Source organism: Loxodonta africana, chromosome 1 (assembly GCF_030014295.1).
Source record: "Loxodonta africana isolate mLoxAfr1 chromosome 1, mLoxAfr1.hap2, whole genome shotgun sequence".
In the NCBI taxonomy this organism is placed as follows: Eukaryota; Metazoa; Chordata; class Mammalia; order Proboscidea; family Elephantidae; genus Loxodonta; species Loxodonta africana.
The window spans coordinates 11574052-11598046 of record NC_087342.1 but is presented as its reverse complement, the minus strand read 5'-3'; the positions used below and the strand labels follow the sequence as shown (position 1 = coordinate 11598046).

Below are 23995 nucleotides of genomic sequence, written 5' to 3'. Positions count from 1 at the left end.
AAGCTCATCAAACCCTACACAGGGTAGATCTCAAGAGAAAGTCACCAAGACATATTATAATCAAACTTGCCAAAACCAAAGATAAAGAGAGAACTTTAAGAGCAGTGTCTTAGGCTGCGTTCTCTAGAGAAACAAAGCCAGTAAAGCGTATAAATATATATAGAGAAAGATTTATATCAAAGAAACAGCTCACGCAATTGTAGAGACTGGAACATCCCGAGTCCGTGGATTAGGATAGAGGCTTCTTCCAATTCAAGTGGCCGAGGGGGATGGCGAACCCAAGACCGGTAGGTTGGAAAGCAGAGCTCTTGCTCGCAGGCTGTGAATATCAACGAATACCAAGATTGGCAGGCAAGACCTCAAGACTTCTCCTGATTCACTTAGCTGCAGGGGCTGGGGAACCCAAGATCAGCAGGTCGGACAGCAGGGATCCACTCACAGGCTGTGAAGATGGACGAATCTCAAGATCAGCAGATAAGTTGATAGCTCAACTCCCAAGAACCAGAGGTCAGAAAAATAGAAGGCAGCCAAAGGATCCAGAGTGAGCAAAAAGCCAGAATGTCTGCTTATATTCAGATGCAGGCCACACCCCCAAGGATAATCCCTTTCAACTGATTGGTTACTCACAGCAGATTCCATCATGGAAGTGATCACATATAAACACTGAGAATCATGGCCCAACCAAGTTGACACATAATCTTAACCATCACAAGCGGCTAGGGATAAACAAAAAGTCATCTAGAAAGGACAGTCAATAAGACTAAGCTCTGACTACTCAGCAGAAACTATGCAGGCAAGAAGGCAATGGGATTACACATACAAAGCCTTAAAGGAAAAAAATTGCCAGTCGAAAATTATATGTCCAGCAAAACTGTCTCTTAAATATGATGGCAAAATTAGGATATTTCCAGATAAACAGAAGTTCAGGGAACTTGTGAAAACCAAACCAAAATTACAAGAAATACTAAAGGGAGTCCTCTAGTTAGAAAATGAATAACATTGGATAACAAAACAACCCTAGACTAGAACACAGGACAGAACAACCAGATAACCCAGACAGGAAAGTAAAAAAAAAAAAAAAAAGAAAAACCAAAGTTAAAACACCGAAAACAGGGAAACAGACATTAATGTGCAAAAGATGAACATTAAAACAAGAAAGAGGGACTAAATAATGTAGTCATAGAACTTACATATGGAGAGGAAGTCAAGGTGATATCAAGAAATAAAAGATTGGATTAAACCTAGAAAAACAGAGGTAAATATTAAAAATATATATATTAAGGTAACCAAAAAGGAAACTAACAATCCTACACATCAAAATATAAAATAAGAAAAACATACTTAGCAAAAACGAGTTGAACAACAATGAAAAAGATGAAAAGAAAATACATAAAGAAGAACAACTCAGCACAGAAAATTAAGTGAAACAAAGAAATTGTTAACAACACTCAAAAAATACATCAAAATGACAGCACTAAACTCATATCTATCAATAATTACATTGAATGTAAATGGACTAAATGCACCAATAGACAGAGAGTGGCAGAATGGATTAAAAAAAAAACACAATCTGTTCTATATGCTGCCTACAAGAGACACACCTGAGACTCAATGACACAAACAAAATAAAACTCAAAAGGTTGGAAAGAATATACAAAGCAAACAACAATCAAAACAGAGCAGGAGCAGCAATATTAATTTCTGACAAAATAGACTTTAAAGCAAAAGCCACCACAAAGGATAAGGAAGGACACTATATAACGATAAAAGGGTAAATACACCAGGAGGACAAAACCATAATAAACATTTATGTACCCAACAACTGGGCTCCAAAATACAATAATAGTAGCACACTTCAACACACCACTTTCAGTGAAGGACAGAACATCCAGAAAGAACCTCAATAAAGACATGGAAGATCTAAATGCTAAAATCAACCAACTTGATCTCACAGACATATACAGAATACTTCACCCAATGGCAGTCAAGTATACCTTTTTTTTCCAATGCACATGGAACATTCTCCAGAACAAACCACACACTAGGCTGCAAAGCAAGCCTTAACAGAATCCATAACATCAAAGTATTATAAAGCATCTTTCTGACGATAAAGCCATGTAAGCAGAAATAAGTTACAGAAGACAAGGAAAGGAAAATCAAATACATGGAAATTGAACAACGCCTTGCTCAAAAACTACTGGGTTAGAGAAGAAACTAAGGATGGAATAAAGAAATTCACAGAATCAAATGAGAATGAAAACACATCATACCAGAACCTTTGGGATACAGCAAAAGCAGCGCTTGGAGGTCAATTTATAGCAATAAATGCACACATCCAAAAAAAAAAAAGAAAGGGCCAAAATCAAAGCATTAACCCTAGAACTCGAACAAACAGAAAGATAGCAGCAAAAGAAACTCTCAGGCACCAGAAGAAAGCAAATAATAAAAATTAGAGGAGGACTAAATGAAATAGAGACTAGAAAAACAATTGGAAGAGTTAACAGATGAAAAACTGGTTCTTTGAAAAGATCAACAAAATCGATAAACCACTGGCCAAAGTGACAAAAGAAAAACAGGAGAGGAAGCAAATAACCCCAATGAGAAATGAGATGGGGGATGTCGCAACAGGCCCAACTGAAACTAAAAGAATCAGAACAGAATACTATGAAAAACTATACTCCAAAAAATTTGAAAACCTAGAGGAAATGGACAAATTTCTAGAAATACACTACCTACCTAAACTAACACAAACAGAGGTAGAACAATTAAATAAACCAATAACAAAAGAAGCAATTGAAAAGTTAATTTTAAAACCCCCAACAACAAGAACAAAAAAAAAAGCCTGGCCCTGACCACTTCACTGGAGAATTCTACCAAACTTTTGGAGAAAAGTTAACACCACTACTACTAAAGGTATTTCACAGCATGGAAAAGGATGGAATACTCCCAAACTCATTCAATGAAGCCAGGATAATGTTTATACCAAAACCAGGTAAAAACACCACAAAAAAAGAAAATTACAGACCAATATCACTCAAGAACAATGGCACAAAAAATCCTCAATAAAATTCTACCCAATAGAGTTCAAAAACGTATCAAAAAAAATAATTCACCATAACCATATGGGATTCCTATCAGTTATGCAGGGATGGTTCAACATTAGAAAACCAATCAACGTAGTCTATCACATTAATAAAACAAAAGACAAAAACCACATGAGTTTATTAATTGATGCAGAAAAGCCATTTGACAACGTTCAACACCCATTCATGATAAAAACTCTCAGCAAAATAGGAATAGAAAGGAAATTCTTTAACATAATAAAGGGCATTTATATAGAGCCAACAGCCAACATCATCCTAAATGGAGAGTCTGAAAGCATTTCCCTTGAGAACGGGTACCAGACAAGGATGCCCTTTATCACCACTCTTATTCGACATTGTGCCAGAGGTCCTAGCCAGAGGAATAAGGTAAGAAAAAGAAATAAAGGGTATCCAAATTGGTAAGGAAGAAATAAAAGCATCTCTATTTGCAGATGACATGATCTTACACACAGAAAACCCTAAAGAATCCTCAAAAAACTACTGAAACCAATAGAAGAGTTCAGCAGAGTCTCAGGATACAAGATAAATATACAAAAATCAGTTGGATTCTTCTACACCAACAAAGAGAACATCGAAGAAGAAATCACCAAATCAATACCATTTATAATAGCCTCCAAGAAGATAAAATACTTAGGAATAAACGTTACCAGAGACATAAAAGACCTATACAAAGAAAACTACAAGACACTACTGCAAGAAACCAAGAGAGAACTACATAAATAGAAAAACATACCTTGCTCATGGATAGGAAGACTCAATATTGTGAAAATGTCATTCTACCCAAAGCAGATACAATGCAATAATACCCAAAGCAGATACAATGCAATCCTGGTCCAAATTTCAATGACAGTTTTTAATGAGATGGAGAAACAAATCATCAACTTCATATGGAAGGGGAAGAGGAAGATAAGTAAAGCATTACTGAAAAAGAAGAACAAAATGGGAGGCTTTGCACTACCACAGTAGTCAAAACCACCTGGCACTAGTACAACATCAGATGCATAGACCAATAAAACAGAATTGAGAGTCCAGATGTAAATTCATCCACCTATGAGCAGCTGATATTTGACAAAGGCCCAAAGTCAGTTAAATGAAGAAAAGACAGTCTCTTTAACAAAGAGTGCTGGCATAACTGGATATCCATCTGCAGAAAAATGAAACAACACCCATACCTCACAACATGCATAAAAACTAACTGAAAATGGATCAAAGACCTAAGCATAAAATCTAAAACGATAAAGATCATGGAAGAAAAAATAGGGACAATGTTAGGAACCCTAATACATGGCATAAACAGAATATAAAACATAAGTAACAATGTACAACACCAAAAGAGCAACTAAGTAACTGGAAAAAAAAAAAACAAAAAACTGGAAGCTCCTAAAAATCAAACACTTATACTCATTAAAGACTCCATCTAAAGAGTAAAAAGACAACCTACAGACTGGGAAATAATTTTTGGCTATGACATATCCAATCAGGATCTAATCTCTAAAATCTTCAAGATGTTGCAAAGACTCAATAACAAAAAGACAAATAACCCAATTAAAAAGTGGGCAAAGACTATGAACAGACACTTTACCAAAGAAGACATTCAGGTGGCTGACAGATATGTGAAAAAATGCTCATGATCATTAGCCATTAGAGAAATGAAAATCGAAACTATAATGAGACACCACCTCACCCCAACAAGGCTGGCATTAATCCAAAAAACAAAATAATAATTGTTGGAGAGGTTGTGGAGAGACTGAACACTTATACACTGCTGGTGGTAATGTAAAATAGTACAACCACTTTGGAAATCCATTTGGCGCTTCCTTAAAAAGCTAGAAAATAGAACTACCATACGATCTAGCAATCCCACTCCTTGGAATATATTCTAGAGAAATAAGAGCTGTCACACAAATAGATATATGCACACCCATGTTCACTGCAGCGCTGCTCACAACTGCAAAAAGATGAACACAACCTAGGTGTCCATCAACTGATGAATAGATAAATAAATTATGGTATATTCACACAATGGAATACTATGCAACCATAAAGAACCATGATGAATCTGAGAAACATCTCTCAACATGGATGAATCTGGAAGGAATTATGCTGAGTGAAATTAGTCAGTGAAATAGTACAAGGCCACTATTATAAGAACTCAAGAAAAGGTTTAAACACAGAAGAAAACATTCTTTGATGGCTACAAGGGTGGGCAGGGAGGGGGAGGGGAATTCACTAACTGGATAGTAGACAAAGAATTATCTTAGGTGGAGGGAAGGAAAACACACAACACAGAGGAAGTCAGCACAACTGGACTAAACCAAAAGCTAAGAAGTTTCCTGAATACAATCAAATACTTCAAGGGAGAATAGCAGAGGCTGGGGAACATGGTTTCAGGTGACATCTAGGTCAATTGGCATAACAAAGTTTATTAAGAAAATGTTCTGCATCCCACTTTGGTGAGTGGCATCTGGGGTCTTAAAAACTAGCAAGCGTCCATCTAAGATGCATCAATTGGTCCCAACTCACCTGAAGCAAAGGAGAATGAAGAACACCAAAGACACTAGGTAAATACTAGCCCAAGAGACAAAAAGCACTACATAAACCAGAGACCACATCCGCCTGAGACCAGAACTAGATGGTGCCCGGCTACCACCAATGACCATCCTGCTAGGGAACACAACAGGGGGTCCCTGACAGAGCAGGAGAAAGTGGGGTACAGAACTCAAATTCAGGTAAAAACAGCACACTTAATGGTTTGACTGAGACTAGAGGAGCGCTCCCCCCCTGCCCCGCCACACCGTTAACCCAGAACTAAAACCATTTCTGAAGCCAATTCTTCAGACAAAGATTAGACTGGACTATAAGACATAAAATGATACTCATGAAGAGTGAGCTTCTTAGTTCAAGTAGATGCAGAAGACTAAATGGGCAGCTCCTTTCTGGAGGTGAGATGAGAAGGCAGAAAGGGATAGGAGCTGGTTGAATGGACACGGGAAATCCTTGGTGGAAAGGGGGAGTGTGCTGTCACATTATAGGGATAGCAACTAGGGTCACATAACAACATGTGTATTAATTTTTGTATGAGAAATTAACTTGAGCTGTAAACTTTCACCTAAAACAATTTAAAAAAATTTTTTAAATATGAAAGCAGAAATCAATAAAAAGATTATAGGAAAACTTTACAGAAAAGAAACCAAATCTTTGTTCAAATAAGTATAACTGATAAACTTCTAGCCATACTGATTAGAAAAAAGACACAAATTATTCATCTTACCCATATCAAAAGTATGCCAATAAATCAGACGACATGGGTTTTCACAATAGGTACTCATTTCTAAAGAAACAACACACTTTATTTGGCTATATCCTGAATGTTCTAGGAAATATAATTGGTTTTAATATAGATAATAACCAAAAATTAAGGATACATTCGTATGGCACCTGTTCTCGTCCCAATAGCCAAGATTTTCTGAACCGGATCAAAGGCTAATGCTGTAGGCTGATAAGGAAAACCATGCCGAACTGTCTGAAAGAGAGCAAATAGTATAAATAGTCATCAGGGAAATAAAAATTAAAATCACAAAATACCACTAAAAAACTACCCAAATGGCTAAAATTAAAATTAAAAAAAGTACCACCAAATTGAAATAATATATATAAATATGGGAAATAAGAAATTAATTGTTAATTTTTTTTTAGAAATAAAAGGCTGTGGTAAGTTGTCTAAGACACAATGTAAATAAACAAAAATCAGTAACTTTATACTAGCAATAGTCAAATACCAATAGAACTGGGGACGATCCCCAGTTATATTTTTAGTTGTAGATTTGTAGTCTGCTGGATTTTTTAAAAGTCTCCAAACAAGTGTTTTATTCAGTAACACTGAATAATACATTTTTTAGTATATAAAGTGGTTAGGGAGACAAAATACTTTTCACTAGACTGGAACTTAATCTGTTTACAGAGTTTTGATTAATAGCAAGGTTATACTGAAATTTCTCCACGTGTATTTAATACTAAAGAAGTACAACCCAACCGGCAGAATTTACTTAGAAACAGAGTTGATGTCAGTAGTTTCTGTTGTAGCTGTGACAACAAAATCCCATCAGAATTGATATTCAAGAAGGCATTATGTGTTTATATACCTCACAAACTTTCTTATTATCATCCTGTGATTCAAAGTGTTCAAAGTATCTCCTTTCAAAGTACCTATAAAAACCTAAAAGCGAAAAAACTGTACTTATACACAGTGATAAATAAATGAAGTCCTAATGGATAGCACATTTTCAAAAAGAAAATTCAGTTATTTCAAAAAGAAAATTCACCTACTTATCCCTCAAACCCCAGGTCAAGGCCTCATTCCTTACGTGAAATATTTACCAAAATTCTAAGCCAAAGCCCCAGTTTAGCACTCATTAAAAACTACTAAAGAATGCTTACGGCACTTTTTCTCCCCAAATATGTCCTTTGTAAACAGTGACCATGCTTTTAGTTTGCCTCCATTACTGAACCCAGTGCTGTGATTAAACAGTTGGGTTTTCTAAGTTTCTTAATATAATTTGTGTGTAGTAGTCATCCCTTCAAAAATTATTCCCTTAGATTTTAAGAAGGATGAATAATTATAAGCAAGTATTTTATAAATGTTGAAATAAAGTCTTTAGAATGATTTTAAAATCAATATATAATTATCTCTGTATTTGGAATCATTTTCTCTATTTTCCACAGTAACAAAAACACATTCAAAATAACAGTAACTCAAAAGCTATCATTTTTACCATTTTCCCTCTGAGAGCCTTTGTGATTATTGTCACCATATGAAATTAAACTACATAATGTCAGGCTATTAGAATAGAACAAGTATCTACATTTGGGTAATTTTTTAATATATGCCATTATACAATTGGAGTGCATTACAGATACTGATATATCATTATATCTAGTATAAAAGTGGGGTTATTCTTTACTACCTAAATGTTTTTCTTCCCTGTCAAATTATAAACCACTTGCGTTTAGAGAGTCTGTTGTTTCAAGCTCAAGAGACATACAAGCATTAAAAAAACTGCCAGCTTTAACACAGCAGTTCAACACATACAGTGAGTAACTTTGATTCTACAGTTTGCACTATTAATTTTGGAAAAAAGAAACCCTAAGACTTGTAATTGACATAATGCATGAAAACATGCTTTGTAAATTAAGCATTTTATGCAAATATAAGCTCATAGCCCTGGTAGCAGAGTAGTTCAGAGCTCAGCTGCTACCAAAAAGGTCAGCAGTTCGAATCCGCCAGCCACTCCTCGGAAACCCTATGGAGCAGTACTACTCTGTCCTACAGGGTCACAAGGAGCGACAACTGACTCAATGGCAATGGGTGTGGATTTTTTTTGGTTTATGTAAAAAGTGCACCACCATATGTCTGTCAGCTTGTCGTACTGTGGTGGCTGTGTGTTGCTGTGATACTGGAAGCTTTGCCACCAGTATTTCAAATACAAATAGGGTCACACTTGGTGGACAGGTTTCAGCTTAGATTCCAGACTAAGACAGACTAGGAAGAAGGACCTGGCAGTCTACTTCTAAAAAAAATTGGCCAAGGAAAACCTTATGAATAGCAGCAGAGCATTGTCTGATATAGTGCTGAAAGATGAGCATGTCATATTGGAAGGCACTCAAAATACAACTGGGGAAGAGCTGCCTCCTCAAAGTAGAGTCGACCTTAATGATGTGGATGGAGTCAAGCTTTCAGGACCTTCATTTTTTGATGTGGCATGACTCCAGATGACAAGAAACAGTTGCAAACATCCACTGATAATCATAACATGGAATGTACAAAGAATGAATCTAGGAAAACTGGAAGTCATCAAAAATGAAATGGAACACATAAACATTGATATCCTAGGCATAAGTAGGCTGAAATGGACTGGTACTGGCCATTTTGAATCAGACAATCACATGGTCTACCATGCCAGGAATGACAAATTGAAGAGAAATGTCACGTTCATCGTCAAAACAAACATTTCGAGATCTATCCTGAAGTTCAACGTTGTCAGTGATAGGATAATATCCACACGCCCACAAGGAAAACTAGTTAATATGACTATTATTTAAATTTACACATCAGCCACTAAGGCCAAAGATGAAGAAACTGAAGATTTTTACCAAATTCTGCAGTCTCAAATTGACCGAACATGCAATCAAGATGCATTGATAATTATTGGCGATTGGAATGAGAAAGCTGGAAACGAAGAAGGACTGGTAGTTGGAAAGTACGGCCTTGGTGATAGAAACAACACTGGAAAGCAATGACAGAATTCTGCAAGAATTCTTCATGGCAAATACCTTTCTTCAACAACATTCACATGGGCCTTGCCAGATGGCATACACAGGAATCACATCAACTACATCTGTGGAAAGAGACAATGGAAAGGCTCCATATCATCAGAACAAGGCCAGGGGCAGATTGTGGAAAAGATCATCAATTGCTCATATGCAAGTTCAAGCTGAAGTTGAAGAAAATTAGAATAAAGTCCATGAGAGCAAAAGTATGACTTTGAGGAATTTAGAGACCATCTCAAGAACAGATTTGACATTGAACACTAGTGACCAAAGACCAGAGGAGTTGTGGAATGACATTAAGGACATCATACATGAAGAAAGCAAGAGGTCATTAAAAAAAAAAAAAAAACAAAGAAAAGACCAAAATGGATGTCAGAAGAGACTCCGGAACTTGCTCTTGCACATCAAGTAGCTAAAACAAAAGGAAGAAATGATGAAGCAAAAGAGTTGAACAGGAGATTTCAAAGGGCGGCTAGAGAAAACAAAGTATTACAATGAAACATGCAAAGACCTGGAGATAGAAAACCAAAAAGGAAGAACACGCTCAGCATTTCTCAAGCTGAAAGAAGTGAAGAAAAAACTCAAGCCTCAAATTGCAATATTGAAGGATTCTATGGGGAAAATATTAAACAACGTGGGAAGCATCAGAAGAAGATGGAAGGAATACACAGAGTCACTGCACCAAAAAGAACTGGTCAACATTCAACCATTTCAGGAGGTAGCATATGATCAAGAACCGATGGTACTGAAGGAAGAGGTCCAAGCTGCACTGAAGGCATTAGAATTGATGGAATACCAATTGGTATGTTTCAACAAATGAATGCAGCGCGGGAAGCTCTCATTCATTTATGCCAAGAAATTTGGAAGTCAGCTACCTAGCCAACCCACTGGAAGAGGTCCATATTTGTGCCCATTCCAAAAAAAGTGATCCAACAGGATGCGGAAATTATCGAACAATATCATTAATATTACGCATAAGTCAAATTTTGCTGAAGACCATTAAAAAGCGGTTGCAGCAGTACACCAACAGGAACTGCCAGAAATTCAAACCAGATTCAGAAGAGGATGTAGAATGCAGGATATCATTGCTGATGTCAGATGGATCATGGTTGAAAGCAGAATACCAGAAAGATGTTTACCTGTGTTTTATTGACTATGCAAAGACATTCAATTGTGTGGATCATAACAAATTATGGATAACATTGTGAAGAATGAGAACTCCAGAACACTTAATTGTGCTCATGAGGAAGCTGTACATAGACCAAGAGGCAGTCATCTGAACAGAAAAAGGGGCTACTGAGTGGTTTAAAGTCAGGAAAGGTATCCGTCAGGGCTGTATTCTTTCACCATACTTATTCAATCTGTATGCTACGTAAATAATCTGAGAAACTGAAGTATATGAAGAAGAACGGGGCATCAAGACTGGAGACTCAATAACAGCCTATGATAACAGCTGCTAACCAAAAGCTAAGCAGTTCGAATCCACCAGCTGCTCCTTGGCAATGGGTTTGGAATTTTTTTAGTACTTAACAGAAAAGTGTCCTTCCATAATATGAGAGAATCAAGTTCAAATTAAATTCATTTACCTTCTCTAATATTCTCTCATACTATCACCTTTTCTCATAATTATCATATAGATATATGTTAAAACATACCTTCAAAGAAACACAGCAAATTATACATTGACAGCTCCAATTCTTGCTATTGAAAAGTATAGAGATAAAACTCTATGGGGCAGTTCTACTCTGTCCTATAGAGTCGCTATGAGTCGGATTTGACTTAACAGCACTGGGGTTTATTCACAGGAAGTAGTATGAATATTAGCACACTGATAGCATGAACTAACCCAAAAGTTACCCAATTCTATCATCTTCTTATGCAATAAAGAACACAGAACTGAAGGACAGAAAAGTCTCTAACGTGATCTGCTTGTTCTGTCCAATGTATTTCCACTGGGTGTTTGTTTTCCACTCCTAAGACTCATTTTCATCTTTTAGGTGATTTTTATCATGTGGCTCATGTATTTTCTCTCTACTCTGGGCCCTATTAAACTTAATGTCTTCAAGATCTTTGCTTCAATCTATCACACACCTTGACTACATCATTCTTCCTTCTCTTTCAACTCAACTGACCATTACCAATTAATATCAGCCTCAAAGGAACAAAGCCTCATCATCACACACTTCTAGTCTCCTTTCAAGAACTCAAATTTGGCATTCTCTCTCTTTATTCAGAATATCTTTTTCTGTCATGCCTCGCACTCTATCTTTCTTCCTACCTTAGTACTTTCACTTAAACCCTTCTACTTAACTGAAACTTTTATTTTCTTCTTGGTTACACTAACTTCTCTCTTCAACCTATTTAACATCTTATCACTTTGCAACTTAATTCTGTATCATGCTTGAAAGTAATACTTTTTTACTGAAACTATTTTATGTGTCTATATAGCTATCAAACAAATTTCCGTGAATGTATAAATCTTTTCTCATGGGTATATATTAAAAATGGAAATTAATAGTCATAGACAAATAATTTGGCCCTGGGGTAAAATAAAAATCACTTTTAAAAGAAAGTGAAAATCTTATGAAGCAAAATTATAGAGGCAGAATATGTGGAGGAATATAGTGCTAGGAATCAGAAGACCTTGTTCAACTTTCACCTCTGTCAGTGACAATCTAATTTGGACATATCACAGTTTCTTCATCTGTAAAATAAGAGAATGAACTAAGTCATTTTAAGGTCACTTTCAATTCTATACTGTGCTACAAATTCAAACATTTGCACTAGGAATCATGGCAGAGTTAGACACACATAGCAACAGGTATTTCTGTATTTCTCACAAAGAATGTATTCCTAAAAGACACATACAATGGGTTGGTATTTAGCATTTTAGTCCCTGATTCAAAAGAACTAATCATCTAACTGGTGATGGTGTTAACATATTAAAGATGACTTGCTGTTTATTCAGTCTGACTTCCTCATGAGCTACACACTTGGATTTCAAGCAGCTCACTGAGATATCTGGAACTGTTATTTCTATACATATAAATAGCCTCTAATATTTGATGGTTACCTCTCCTTCTCAAATGGCATCTTCTTAAATCTCCACTAATAGGAAAAAAAAACAGTTTGAGCCTCCATTACAAATAAAATAAGATCTATATTCACAATTTACTTGCAGAAATAGCATTATTGCCCACTACCAAAAAAGTAAATGCAGAGCTGATGTCTTTCTCAGCCTATTTACTTCCAGTTGCAAGGAACTTAAAAATGACTGCTTTTCAAGGAGGCAGAGCCAGTGTGGCACCCTAGACAGATGCACCACACTGTCCCTCTGCAGAAAAGACCTGAAAAACTAAGTAAAACAGATACAAACATCCATTCTGGAAGCCTAAGCATCAAATGAAGGGATAAAGAAATAGATCAAACACCGAAGGGAAGAAGAAACTGATGGAAAACAGAGAACAAGGAGAGATAGGGCGTGGAGGTCTCCTGCCAACTAACACAGCACAGAGTGGCTATCTTGAATCACAGCCAACAAAGACCCTGGACAGGGAATGGGGAAGGCAACTTCATGGAGTTACCAACAGCAGACAGAGCACCCGGCAACCAGAGAAACACACTTTCCCACCCCTCACCCTTTTGGTGAGTAGCAGCAGGAATTTCCCCCAGCCTAGCAGCCCCCACCACCAGGGTCCATAATAAGAGCCTCCCCACAGGCCCGCCCCACCCCATCCCGCTGTGCGGCTTTTTTTGTTTCTTTTTTTTCCTTCCTCCTTCCACCTAGCCCCATATACCACCTCCCCTCCCTTACCACTGGCCCCTGGGTCTGCCCCACCCCCACTTGCTGGCCCCCACCACACCGTTTTTTTCCTCCTTTCTCCTTTTCTTTCTCCCTCCCATCTAGCCCCATACACTACCTCCTCCACCTTCCCACAGACCCCCAACTGCACTGCCAGGGCTAGAGGGTCATGATAGCAAAGGTCCACCCCCCTGGGTCCACCCTGCCCTCACCTCTCAGTTTTTCCATGCCACCATTTTTTTCTTTTTTTTTTTTTTCTTCTTTCTCCCTACTACCTGGCTCTGTAAACCACATCTCCTCCCTTCCCACCGGCCCCCAGGTCTTCCAGCCCCCACCTGCTGGCTCCCTCCATGTCACCGTTCTTTTGCTTTTCTTCTTTTTGCTCTCTCTCCCACCTAGCCCCATAAGGCACCTCCACTCCCATCCCACGGGGCCCTCCACTCCCTTCCCACCCCCATTTGCCAGCCCCCATCATGTCCCCATAGTTTTTCTTTTTTTTTCTCTTTCTTGTTTTTCCTTCTCCCACCTAGCCACATATGCCAACTCTCCCTCTCTTCCTGCCAAGCCCCACTGCACCACCATGGCTGGAGATCCACCTGTGCATCTGACCACCACCACCTGCTGGATCCCACTGCGTCACCCTTTTTTTTCTTTCTTTTCTCGATTTTCTTTCTCCTTCCCACATATCCCCGTAAGCTACTTCCCCTTCCTTCCCACAGGCCCCTGGATCTGTCCCACCCCAACTTGCCATTGCCCACAGTACCACCATTTTTTTCCTCTCTCTTTCTTACTTTTCTTTCTCTCTCCCACATAGTCCTTTTAGCCACCTACAACCCCATCCTGCCAGCCCCACAATGCTGCCATGGCTGGAGAGCAACTGGCACACCAGCATACCGCCGCAAGTCCACCTTGCCCCCGTATGCTGGATCCCACCATGCTGCTATTTTTTTCCTTCTTTTATTTCTTTTCCTTCTTCCACCTAGCTCCATAAGCCACCTCCCCTCCCTTCTCACAAGCCCCTGGGTCTGCCCTGCCCCCACTCACTGGCCTCCACCACACTGCCATTTTTTCCCTCTTCCTTTTCTTTCTCCCTCTACCTAGCCCTGTATACCACCTCTCCCCACTTTCCACTGGTCCCCACCATGCCATCATGGCTGGAGAGCTCCCCTGTGGCCCACTGTGCCCCCACCCACTGGCTCCCACCACACTGCCATTTTTTTCTTAATTTTCTTTCTTTTCTTTCTCCCTCCCACCAAGCCCTGTAAGCCAACTCCCCTCCCTTCCCACTGGCCCCCAGGTCCACCCTGCCCCACTCACCAGCCCCCACTGTACCTTTTTTTTTTCTCCTTTCTTACTTTTCTTTCTCCCTCCCACATAGCCCCACACACCACCCCCTTCCCAGCTGGCCCACACTATACCACCACAGATAGAGTACACTGGTGCATCAGCCACCTACTGCCCCAGGTCTGCCCTGTCCCCACCTGCCAGCCCTCACCATGCTGCTATTTTTTTCTATTTTTCTTTTTCTTTCTTTCTTTTCTCTCTCCCATCTAGCCACATACACCATCTCCCCCCTTCCCACTGGCCCCTGGGTCCACCCTGGCCCCATACGCCTGCTCCCACCATGCCACCCTCTTTGTTTTCTTCTTTTCCTTCTCACTTATCCCATACGCCACCTCTCCCCCTTATACCAGCCCCAGCCAAGCCATCACAGCGAAAGTATCCTCAGCTCTCAGGCCAACCACCACATTGGACTTGCATTTCACCTTACCTCCTGCCACTGAAACAGCTGCTGAACCGTGGGAAGTGAGCCTGTACCGGTCCCCATCCAACACCCCGACCATCTGACAAGGGGCTGTGAATGCTCACACACCACTGGACCAACATCAGGGGGCAGACAGTGCTTACCCAGTCCACTTCCAGCCATCTCAACAAATCAGTGTACAGTGAAGCAGGCTTGCCAAGCCTGCTGCTGTCCTGCCCGCCTAGATAAGGTGGTAAGAGCTAGCATACCCACAGCTGAGCAAGCAGCAAAGCACACCCATTCCACCCACTCTGATATATCAAAACAAAACAAAAAAGCAGATGAAAGAAATGAACATACAACCAATAAAAAAAAAAAAAAAGGAAAATAAATACTTTAATGTCTCAGGGACAGCAGACAACATAAAAACATGTAAAAAAGCAGGACAAGATGACTACAGTAAGTGATCAAAAAGAAAAAAAAAAGAATCAGGTAACCTTCAGGTAGAAGAAAAAAAAAAAGGCAAGGGAAATACCTGATGTGGAATTCAAAAGACTAATATTTAGGGCTCTCCAAGAGATCAAGGAAAGCACAACAAAACCAAGTAAAAAACAGAAAAAAATCATGGAAAACACAGACAAAACTACCAAAAACATAGCCAAAGTCAAGGAAAACACAGATAAGGCAACAGAAGGATTCAGGAAAATAATACGAGAACAAAATGCCAAAATAAATAAACAGAAACCATGCAAAAAACAGCAAGTAGAAACCCAAAAGATAAATAACAAAATGTCAGAAATGGACAACTTAATAGAAGGTTTTAGGAGGAAATCTGAAACAACAGAAGACAGAATTAGAGAGACTGTAGACAAATCCACATACCCCACTTTGAGGAAAACTCAGAGAAAAGAATGAAGAAAACCTAAGAATTACGTGGGATACAATCAAGAGCAAAAATTGGCATGTGATCGGAGTTCCAGAAAAGGGAGGAGAAAATAGAAAATACTGAGAAGATTGTTGAAGATTTGCTGGCAGGAAACTTCCCAAATATAAAAGATGAGAAGTTGGCCATCTAAGACTCTCAATGAACCCCATAAAGGACAGACCCCAAAAGAAAGTCACCCAGATGTATCATAGTCACATTGCCAAAACTAAAGACAAAGAAAGAATCCTGACTGCAGCTTGAGAAAAATGAATAGTCACTTACAAAGGGGAAACAATAAGGCTAAGCTCCAATTATTCAGCAGAAACCACAAGGTAAGAAGGCAATGGCATGACATATGTAAAACTTTCAAAGAAAAGAAAACTGCCAACCAAGAATAATGTATCCTGCAAAACTCTCTCTCAAATATGATGGCAAAATTAGGACATTTCCAGATAAACAGAAATTAAGGAAATTTGTAAAAACCAAACTTACAAGAAATAACACTGGGTGGGTATTGGTCTCATTCTGTCTGAGCAAAGGAGAATGCACAAAACCAAACACACAAAGAAAATCTGAGTCCAAAGGACTAACACACCACATAAACCACAGCCCCAACAAGCCTGAGACCAGAAGAACTAGATGGTGCCTGGCTACTGCCACCAACAGTTCTGACAGAGATCACAATAGAGGGTTCCAGACATAACAGGAGCAAAATGTAGAACAAAATTCAAATTCACAAAAAAAAAGACCAGACTTACTGGTCTGACAGAGACTGGAGAAACCCCCGAGACTATGGCCTCCAGGCACCCTACTAACTCAGAGCTGAATCCACCTTTCAGCCAAAGATTAGATAGGCCTATAAAACAACAACACACATGAGGAGCATGCTCCTTAGTTCAGTCAAGTATAGGAGACGAAATGGGCAACACCTGTCCAAAAGCAAGGACAAGAAGGCAGGAAGGGACAGGAAAACTGGATGAATTGACACAGGCGACCTGGGGTGGAAACGTGGAGAGTGCTGACATGTTGCAGGGACTGCAACCAATACCACAAAACAATTTGTATATAAATTTTTGAATGATAAACTAATCTGTGCTGTAAATTTTCACCTAAAGCACAATACAATTTTTAAAAATGACTTTTTTTTTCTTGCTCTATTAGAAATAAACAATGAAGACTACATGCATAAAATCAGTGCGCCAAAAGCTACTGTCTCCACCATCTGTTTTCTAAGTACCTGGCACAGTGAAAAATCCTTTACATGGATTATCGCATTAAATTTTCATTCATTTCTATAGCCCCATGGGACAGGTACTACCATTTTGTATGAAGAAAGTGAGACTTAGAAAGGTTAATCAATTTGTACAAGGTCACTAAACCAGTAAATATGCAATTTAATTGACCGCTTTGGAAGCGAGAGCTCTGTAGCTTTTGGGTCATCTAACCCTATCTCAGCATGCAAAATGTAACTTCCTGATTTGTCCTATGCAAATTAAAGACCAGAGCCAGAAATGGCTTTGAAATAGATCAAAAGAAATACCAGAACTTCAGTGTGGGTAGAGCCGAGATCACCCATTGAATTAAAGCAACTGCAACAAGAATAGGCAAACATTTGTAATTCCAATTTCACTAAAAGATGTAAATAAACTCAGTCCCTGTGCCTTATGCTTCAACATGAAAATAATGAGACTACATCAAGAAAGGAGGAACAGTGGTCATCTCTGATCTTTGGGGGACAGAGAGGGAAGAAATGGAATTAGAGACCAGTAAAATGCTTTTTACCTCCTACTTCCCAGCAAAATGCTTTTATTCCCGTTCTGGAATAAGGGGTGTCATGATAAGGTAGGAAGCAACTCTGACCTATGTGATCCTTCACAGTTCTTCTGACTTTATAATGCAAGGTACTTGTACAAATTTAAAATGTTAGTTTACTAATATTCTTGGAACATATAAAGACAGTTTATTTTGCAAATATACAGCAGGAAAAGCCATGAGCAGAGGGAATGGCAAAAGTATGGGTGGTGCAGGGTACAGTAAAAATGGACACAAGATCTCAGAAACTTATGATTAAGAATGGGCGAATAGGTCTGAGCTCAGAGGGAAAAGGAGAAAGACTGGCAGAGATTACTAAAAGAAAAGATTATAGGCTAGTGACCCTGAGCTCTGTCAGGGCCACCTCTACCTCATATTGCTGCTGGTAATAGACCTCTAACAACTACAGCAAGCACAGTTCATAGGGTAACAATTTAGAAATTGGTGGATATTTAAAGGAAAAAAAAATGTGAGCTATTTCTTCTGACTATGAGAACCTTACTCACCAATGTGGCATGATGTGAAAAATCAGAGTTTCAGGAGAAATGTGAATATCTGGGCTCCATACACCCACCAAAATTTTCCTTATTTTTGTCTGTTGCCCAATTCTCAAATGATAACAAATGTTTTTACACTGCAGCAACAAAAACTTAAATACCTAGGGGAGACAACATCTGGAGAGACAGATAAAAGAATAATACATTGTCAACATGTCTTTTCATTCACAATGAGACTATCTTAATGATTATCAGTGCTTTCACTCCTGGAGGAGGAGAGAAGAGTCAATATAATGGTAGAGAAAAGGTAAAGAAAGTGAAGGCTGAAAGCTGAAGACCAACCTCACCTACTGAAATAGAAACTATGAATGGAGGCATTTTTTACGTTGGAAAACACTAGTACCAAAGGCAATATTTAAAGATGTGTAACACTGACCTCTTGGGCAGTAGCAGCAGAAAGCTATACAAAAGAAAGCCTTTGATTTGGCAGTAACTTAGTATTTTATAGACAGACTTGCCTATCTTCGTCACTAGGCAGGTCTGTCTGAAAAGGTCCAAGATAGTCTAAAAGAACTAGTTATTAAAATGGTTGAGGGTTATTTTCAGGTAAATAGGCAGAAGAATCAGAACTTCTAGTGATAAATGACTTGGCAGCAGAAACAAGTCACACAACTAGCAAATTTGATTTGATTTAGAGATTAAACTCCCAAGTTAAACAGACCTGAGTTTAAATCACAGCTCTACACTTGACATCTTTGCTTTTTAAAACTTTAAAGAGATATTTTGCTGTATATTTTCCCAGTGCAATACATCCTTTGATTTCTTGACTGCTACTTCCATGGAAATTGATTGTTGACCCAAGTACAATGAAATCTTTGACAACTTCAATTTTTTTTGCTATTTATCATGATGTTTACTGGACCAGTGGTGAGGATTTTTGTTTATGTTCAAGTGTAATCCATATTGAAGGCTGTAATCTTTGACCTTCATTAATAAGTTCCTCAAATAGTCTTCACTTTTCGCAAGCAAGGTTGAGTCATCTGCATATTGCAGGTTGTTAATGAGGCTTCCTCCAATCCTGATGCCCAGTTTTTCATATAGTCCAGCTTCTCAGACTATTTGTTCAGCATATAGACTGAATAAGTGAGGTGAAAGATACAACCTTGCTGTACACCTTTTCCAAATTTAAACCAAGCAGTATCCCTTTGTTCTATGTAAAGGACTGCTTCTTGACCCATGTACAGGTTCAGGATAAACACAACTAAGTGTTCTGGAATTTCCATTCTTCGCAATGTTATCCATAATTTGTGAGGATCCACAGCCGAATGCCTTCATGTAGTCATTAAAACACAAGCAAACATCCTTCTGGTATTCTCTGCTTTTGGCCATGATCCATCTGACATCAGTAATGATATCCCTCATTCCACTTCCTCTTCTGAATGTGGCTTGAACTTCTGGTAGTTCCCTGTCAGTGTACGGCTGCAGCCATTTTTCATTCAGCAAAATTTTGCTACCATGTAATATTAATGGTATTGTTTGATAATTTCCACACTTGATTGCCTTTCTTTCAAATGGACATGAATATGGATCTATTCCCGTCGGTTAACCAGGTAGCTGTCTTCCAAATTTCTTGACACAGGTGATTAGGCACTTCCAGTGGTGCATCCATTTATTGAAACATCTCAATCGGTATTCCACCAGTTCCTGGAGCCTTGTGTTTTCACTAATTCCTTGAGTGTAGCTTGAATATCTTCCTTCAGTACCAATGGTTCTTTATCATATGCTACCTCCTGAAACGGGTGAACATTGACCAGTTGATTTTCATACAGTGATTCCATGTATTCTTGCCATCTTTTTTCTTTTTTAATTGTTGTAAAAATATATATAATACAACATTTGCCACACCAACATTTTTTAGGTATACAATTTATTGGTATCAATTACATTGATCATCCTACTTGGATCTTTTGATGCTTTGTGTATCACTCAGTATTTTGCCCATATAATCCTTCAATATTGCAACTCAGGGCATGAAATTTTCTCTTCAGTTCATTCAGCTTGACAAATGCCCATTGTGTTCTTCCCTTTTGGTTTTCTAACTCCAGGTCTTAGCACGTTTCATTGTAACACTTTACCTTGCCTTCTCAAGCAGCCCATTGAGGCCTTTTTTTTGTTCATCTCTTTTACTTCTGATGAATGATTTTCTTCTGTTTGCTTTTGCTACTCTGCACTTAATAGCAAGTTTCAGAGTCTCTTCTGACATTCATTTTTGTCTTTATACCTTTTTAATGGCCTTTCACTTTCTTCATGTATGATGTCCTCGATGCCATTCCATAGATCTTCTGGTCTTTGGTCATTAGTGTTCAGTGCATCAGATATATTCCTGAGATGGTCTCCAAATTGGGTGGAATATATTAAAGGTCGTGCTTTGTTTCTTGTGGGCTAGCTTTGATTTTCTTCACCTTCAGCTCGAACCTGCATATCAGCGATTGATGGTCTGTTCTGCAATCAGCCCCACCTTTGTCTTGACTGGTAATACTGAGCTTCTCCATTGGCTATTGCCACAGATGTAGTAAATTTGATTTCCGTGTAATCCATCCAGTGAGGTTCACATTATAGTCATCCTTTGTGTTGTTTAAAAAAAGTATTTCCAAAGAATAAGTCATTGGTTTTGTAGAATTCTGTCATGCATTCTCTGGCATCATTCCTATCACCAAGGCTATATTTTCCACTACTGTTGTTTCTTCTTTGTTTCCAACTTCTGCATTCTAGTCACCAGTAATTATCAATGCATCTTGATTGCATGTTTGATCAATTTCAGACTGCAGTAGTTTTCTAAAAAACTGGCCTTTACTCTTCAAAAATGTCAAGAGGATAAAACTCAAAGAAAGACTGAGTAATTAGTCCATCTTAAAGTAGACTAAAAAGGCAAGATAGCTAAATACAACATGCAATTCTAGATTGGATCTTAACTCAGAAAAAAAGAATATTTATTTTTATTTTGCCTTAAAGGACATTAGTGAGACAACTAGCAAAATTTGGATAAAGTTTGCAGATTAGATAACATTAGTATATCAATGTAACTTTCCTAATTTTGCTAATTATACTGTTTTTTTAATGCTCTTAATTATAAGGAATATACATTTAAGTGTTTAGGAGTACAGGGGTATCTATCTGCAACTTACTCTGAAATAGTTCAGAAAATGAGAAAAAATGATAACACAAATGTGGTAAATGTTAATGTTTGCAGAGTGTGGGTAAAAGGTATTATCAAATTTTTAAACTATTGCTGTAACCTTTTCTAAGTCTGAACTTATATCAAAATAAACGCCCCCAAATAATATAATAAAATAAAATATCCCAATTAAAAAATATATGTGTATTTAAGGATACAGGGAAAGAACAGACAAAACAAGAACAGCAAAATGTAGTAACTGTTGAAACTGGGTGATTCCTTTATCTTGTCAGAGTAGAACTGTGCCCCATAGGGTTTTCAGTGGCTGATTTCTCAGCAGTAGATCACCAGGCTTTGCTTTCAAGGTGCCTCTGAGTGGACTTGAACTGTCAACCTTTCAGTTAGCAGTCAAGGGCTTAACTCTTTGCACCACCCAGGGACCTCTTTACACTTTACAGTTTACCTTCTCTGAATTCTTTAAATATGGCATCAATTTTTGGCTTTGTAAAACTTTTAATCTCTGATTAAAATCATTGATTTTAGTCACTAATTCATTAAAAAAAAAATTCACTAGGAGTCCTTATAAATTAATTTTAGCATTACCTACCAAAAAAAACCCGTTGCTGTTAAGTCGATTCCAACTCATGGCAACTCTATAGGACATAGTAGAACTGCCCCATTGGGTTTCCAAGGCTGTAAATCTTTACAGAAGCAGTATCTCTCTGCCATGGAGCACCTGATGGGTTCAAACAGCTGAGCACTTAACCACAGGGTTCTTTTGCATTAATCTGAAAATTAGAAATGACTCCCCAGTATACTTAATATATATTTTAAATAAAAACACTAGTGTATTACACACTTTAGAAAATTAGACTTTCAAATAGTAAAAGGAATTTTAAAATACCTTCTTTTTGAAAATAAGAAAGGCACCATCACTACAACCAAAAGCGTTTATAAAGATTATTATTTTGATACTAAAGTAGAAATAAAAAGCTCAATTTTCTCTTATGGGAAAAAAATTCAATTTAAAAGCTTACAGCAGGGCTTCTACTTGAGACTTTTAATAATAGTCGAAGTTATTGCTGTTAAACTAATATGTAAATGATTTTACAGAATTATAATGCAAGGAATCAATACAATCATGCTATTATTAAAAGTAAAGTTTGGAACTTTCCTAAGATTTTTACAGACACATATTCAGAGGAAGGCAGAAAGGGGTCTACAGAAATGCACTAAACATCAAGAAATAGAATTTTGACTTAATCACTAGTAATAATCCCACAAGTAAACATACCTAGAAATTATGTAAGATTTTTAATTAGTTCTATATTGAGATATACAGGGAGAATAACAGTACTGTTTGTTTTTAAGAACATAAGAAATGTCACACTAAATAGACCAACAGTCTGATCAGCTTCTGACAATAAACATGACTGTTCTCCAAACACCAAGGACACAAGGTAATTATGAGCCCAAGAGACAGAAAGGGCCAGATAAACCAGAGTGAGACCAAAAGAGCTAGATGGTACCCCACTACAACCGATGACTGCCCTGACAGGGAACACAACACAGAATCCCTGAGGGAACAGGAGAGCAGTGGGATGCAAACCTCAGATTCTCTTAAAAAGACTAGACTTAACGGTCTGAGACTGGAAGGACCCCTGTGGTCATGGCCCCCAGACCTTCTGTGGGCCCAGGAGAGGAACCATTCCCAAAGCCAACTCTTCAGATAGGGATTGGACTGGACAATGGGTTAGAGAGGGATGCTGCTGAGGAGTGAGCTACTTGGATCAGGTGGACACTTGAGACTATGTTGGCACGTCCTCCCTGGAGAGGAAATGAGAGGGTAGAGGGGATTAGAAGCTGGCGAAATGGACATGAAAATAGAGAGTGGAGGCAGGGAGCGGGCTGTCTCGTTAGGGGGTGAACAATGGGGAGTATGTAGCAAGGTGTATGTAAGTTTTTGTGTGAGAGACTGACTTGATTTGTAAACTTTCACTTAAAATACAATAAAAATTTTTTAAAAAATGACTGTTCCCCAAGATAACTTTAAAAATTTATAAATACACTTGCTATATTTCTATAATTCCTTACTCTAGTCTGCCTCTGCATTTCATGCTGTCAAGATAAGGAAGGCAGTGAGCCCAGAGTATTGAGTAACCTGGCTTTGGTTTCTGACTCTTAAAAAAAAAAAAATTTCATTTTAATTGTTTTTGGTTAAGCTTGTTAGCATGTCAGTCCTCACAAGGGTAGCTTAATTCCTCCTGGTTCACCTGTATTACCATTCTTACAGATGCCCATCCTCTACTGTCCTCTTTGGTGACAGGAACGTAATCTTCTAGATCCAGGGGAAGACTGACGCCAAGACACGTGGAACTCTCCAAGGAACACCCAGCCCACAGATGTTGAAAGGAGAAAAGGATCTTCCCCCAGAGCCAACAGAGAGAGAAAGCCTTACCCAAGAGCAGTCACTCTGATTTCAGACTTCTTTCTAGCCTCCAAAACTGTGAGACAATAAACTTCTGTTTGCTAAAATCATCCACTTGTAGTATTTTTGTTAGAGCTGTACTAGGTAACTAAGGCAGAGGCTTTATCCATAAGTTATCCTA

At 38.3% G+C, this 23995-nt stretch overlaps 1 protein-coding gene across 1 annotated transcript in view; it reads right to left on the bottom strand.

The window, feature by feature from the left end:
* The window catches only part of STXBP5L (syntaxin binding protein 5L), a 369977-nt gene that overhangs the window by 337882 nt on the left and 8100 nt on the right, over positions 1–23995 (bottom strand). The window contains exon 3 of the mRNA XM_064286653.1: positions 6530–6627. Within this exon, the coding sequence (XP_064142723.1) occupies positions 6530–6627 (98 nt within the window). The remainder of the gene's footprint in view (positions 1–6529; positions 6628–23995) is intronic.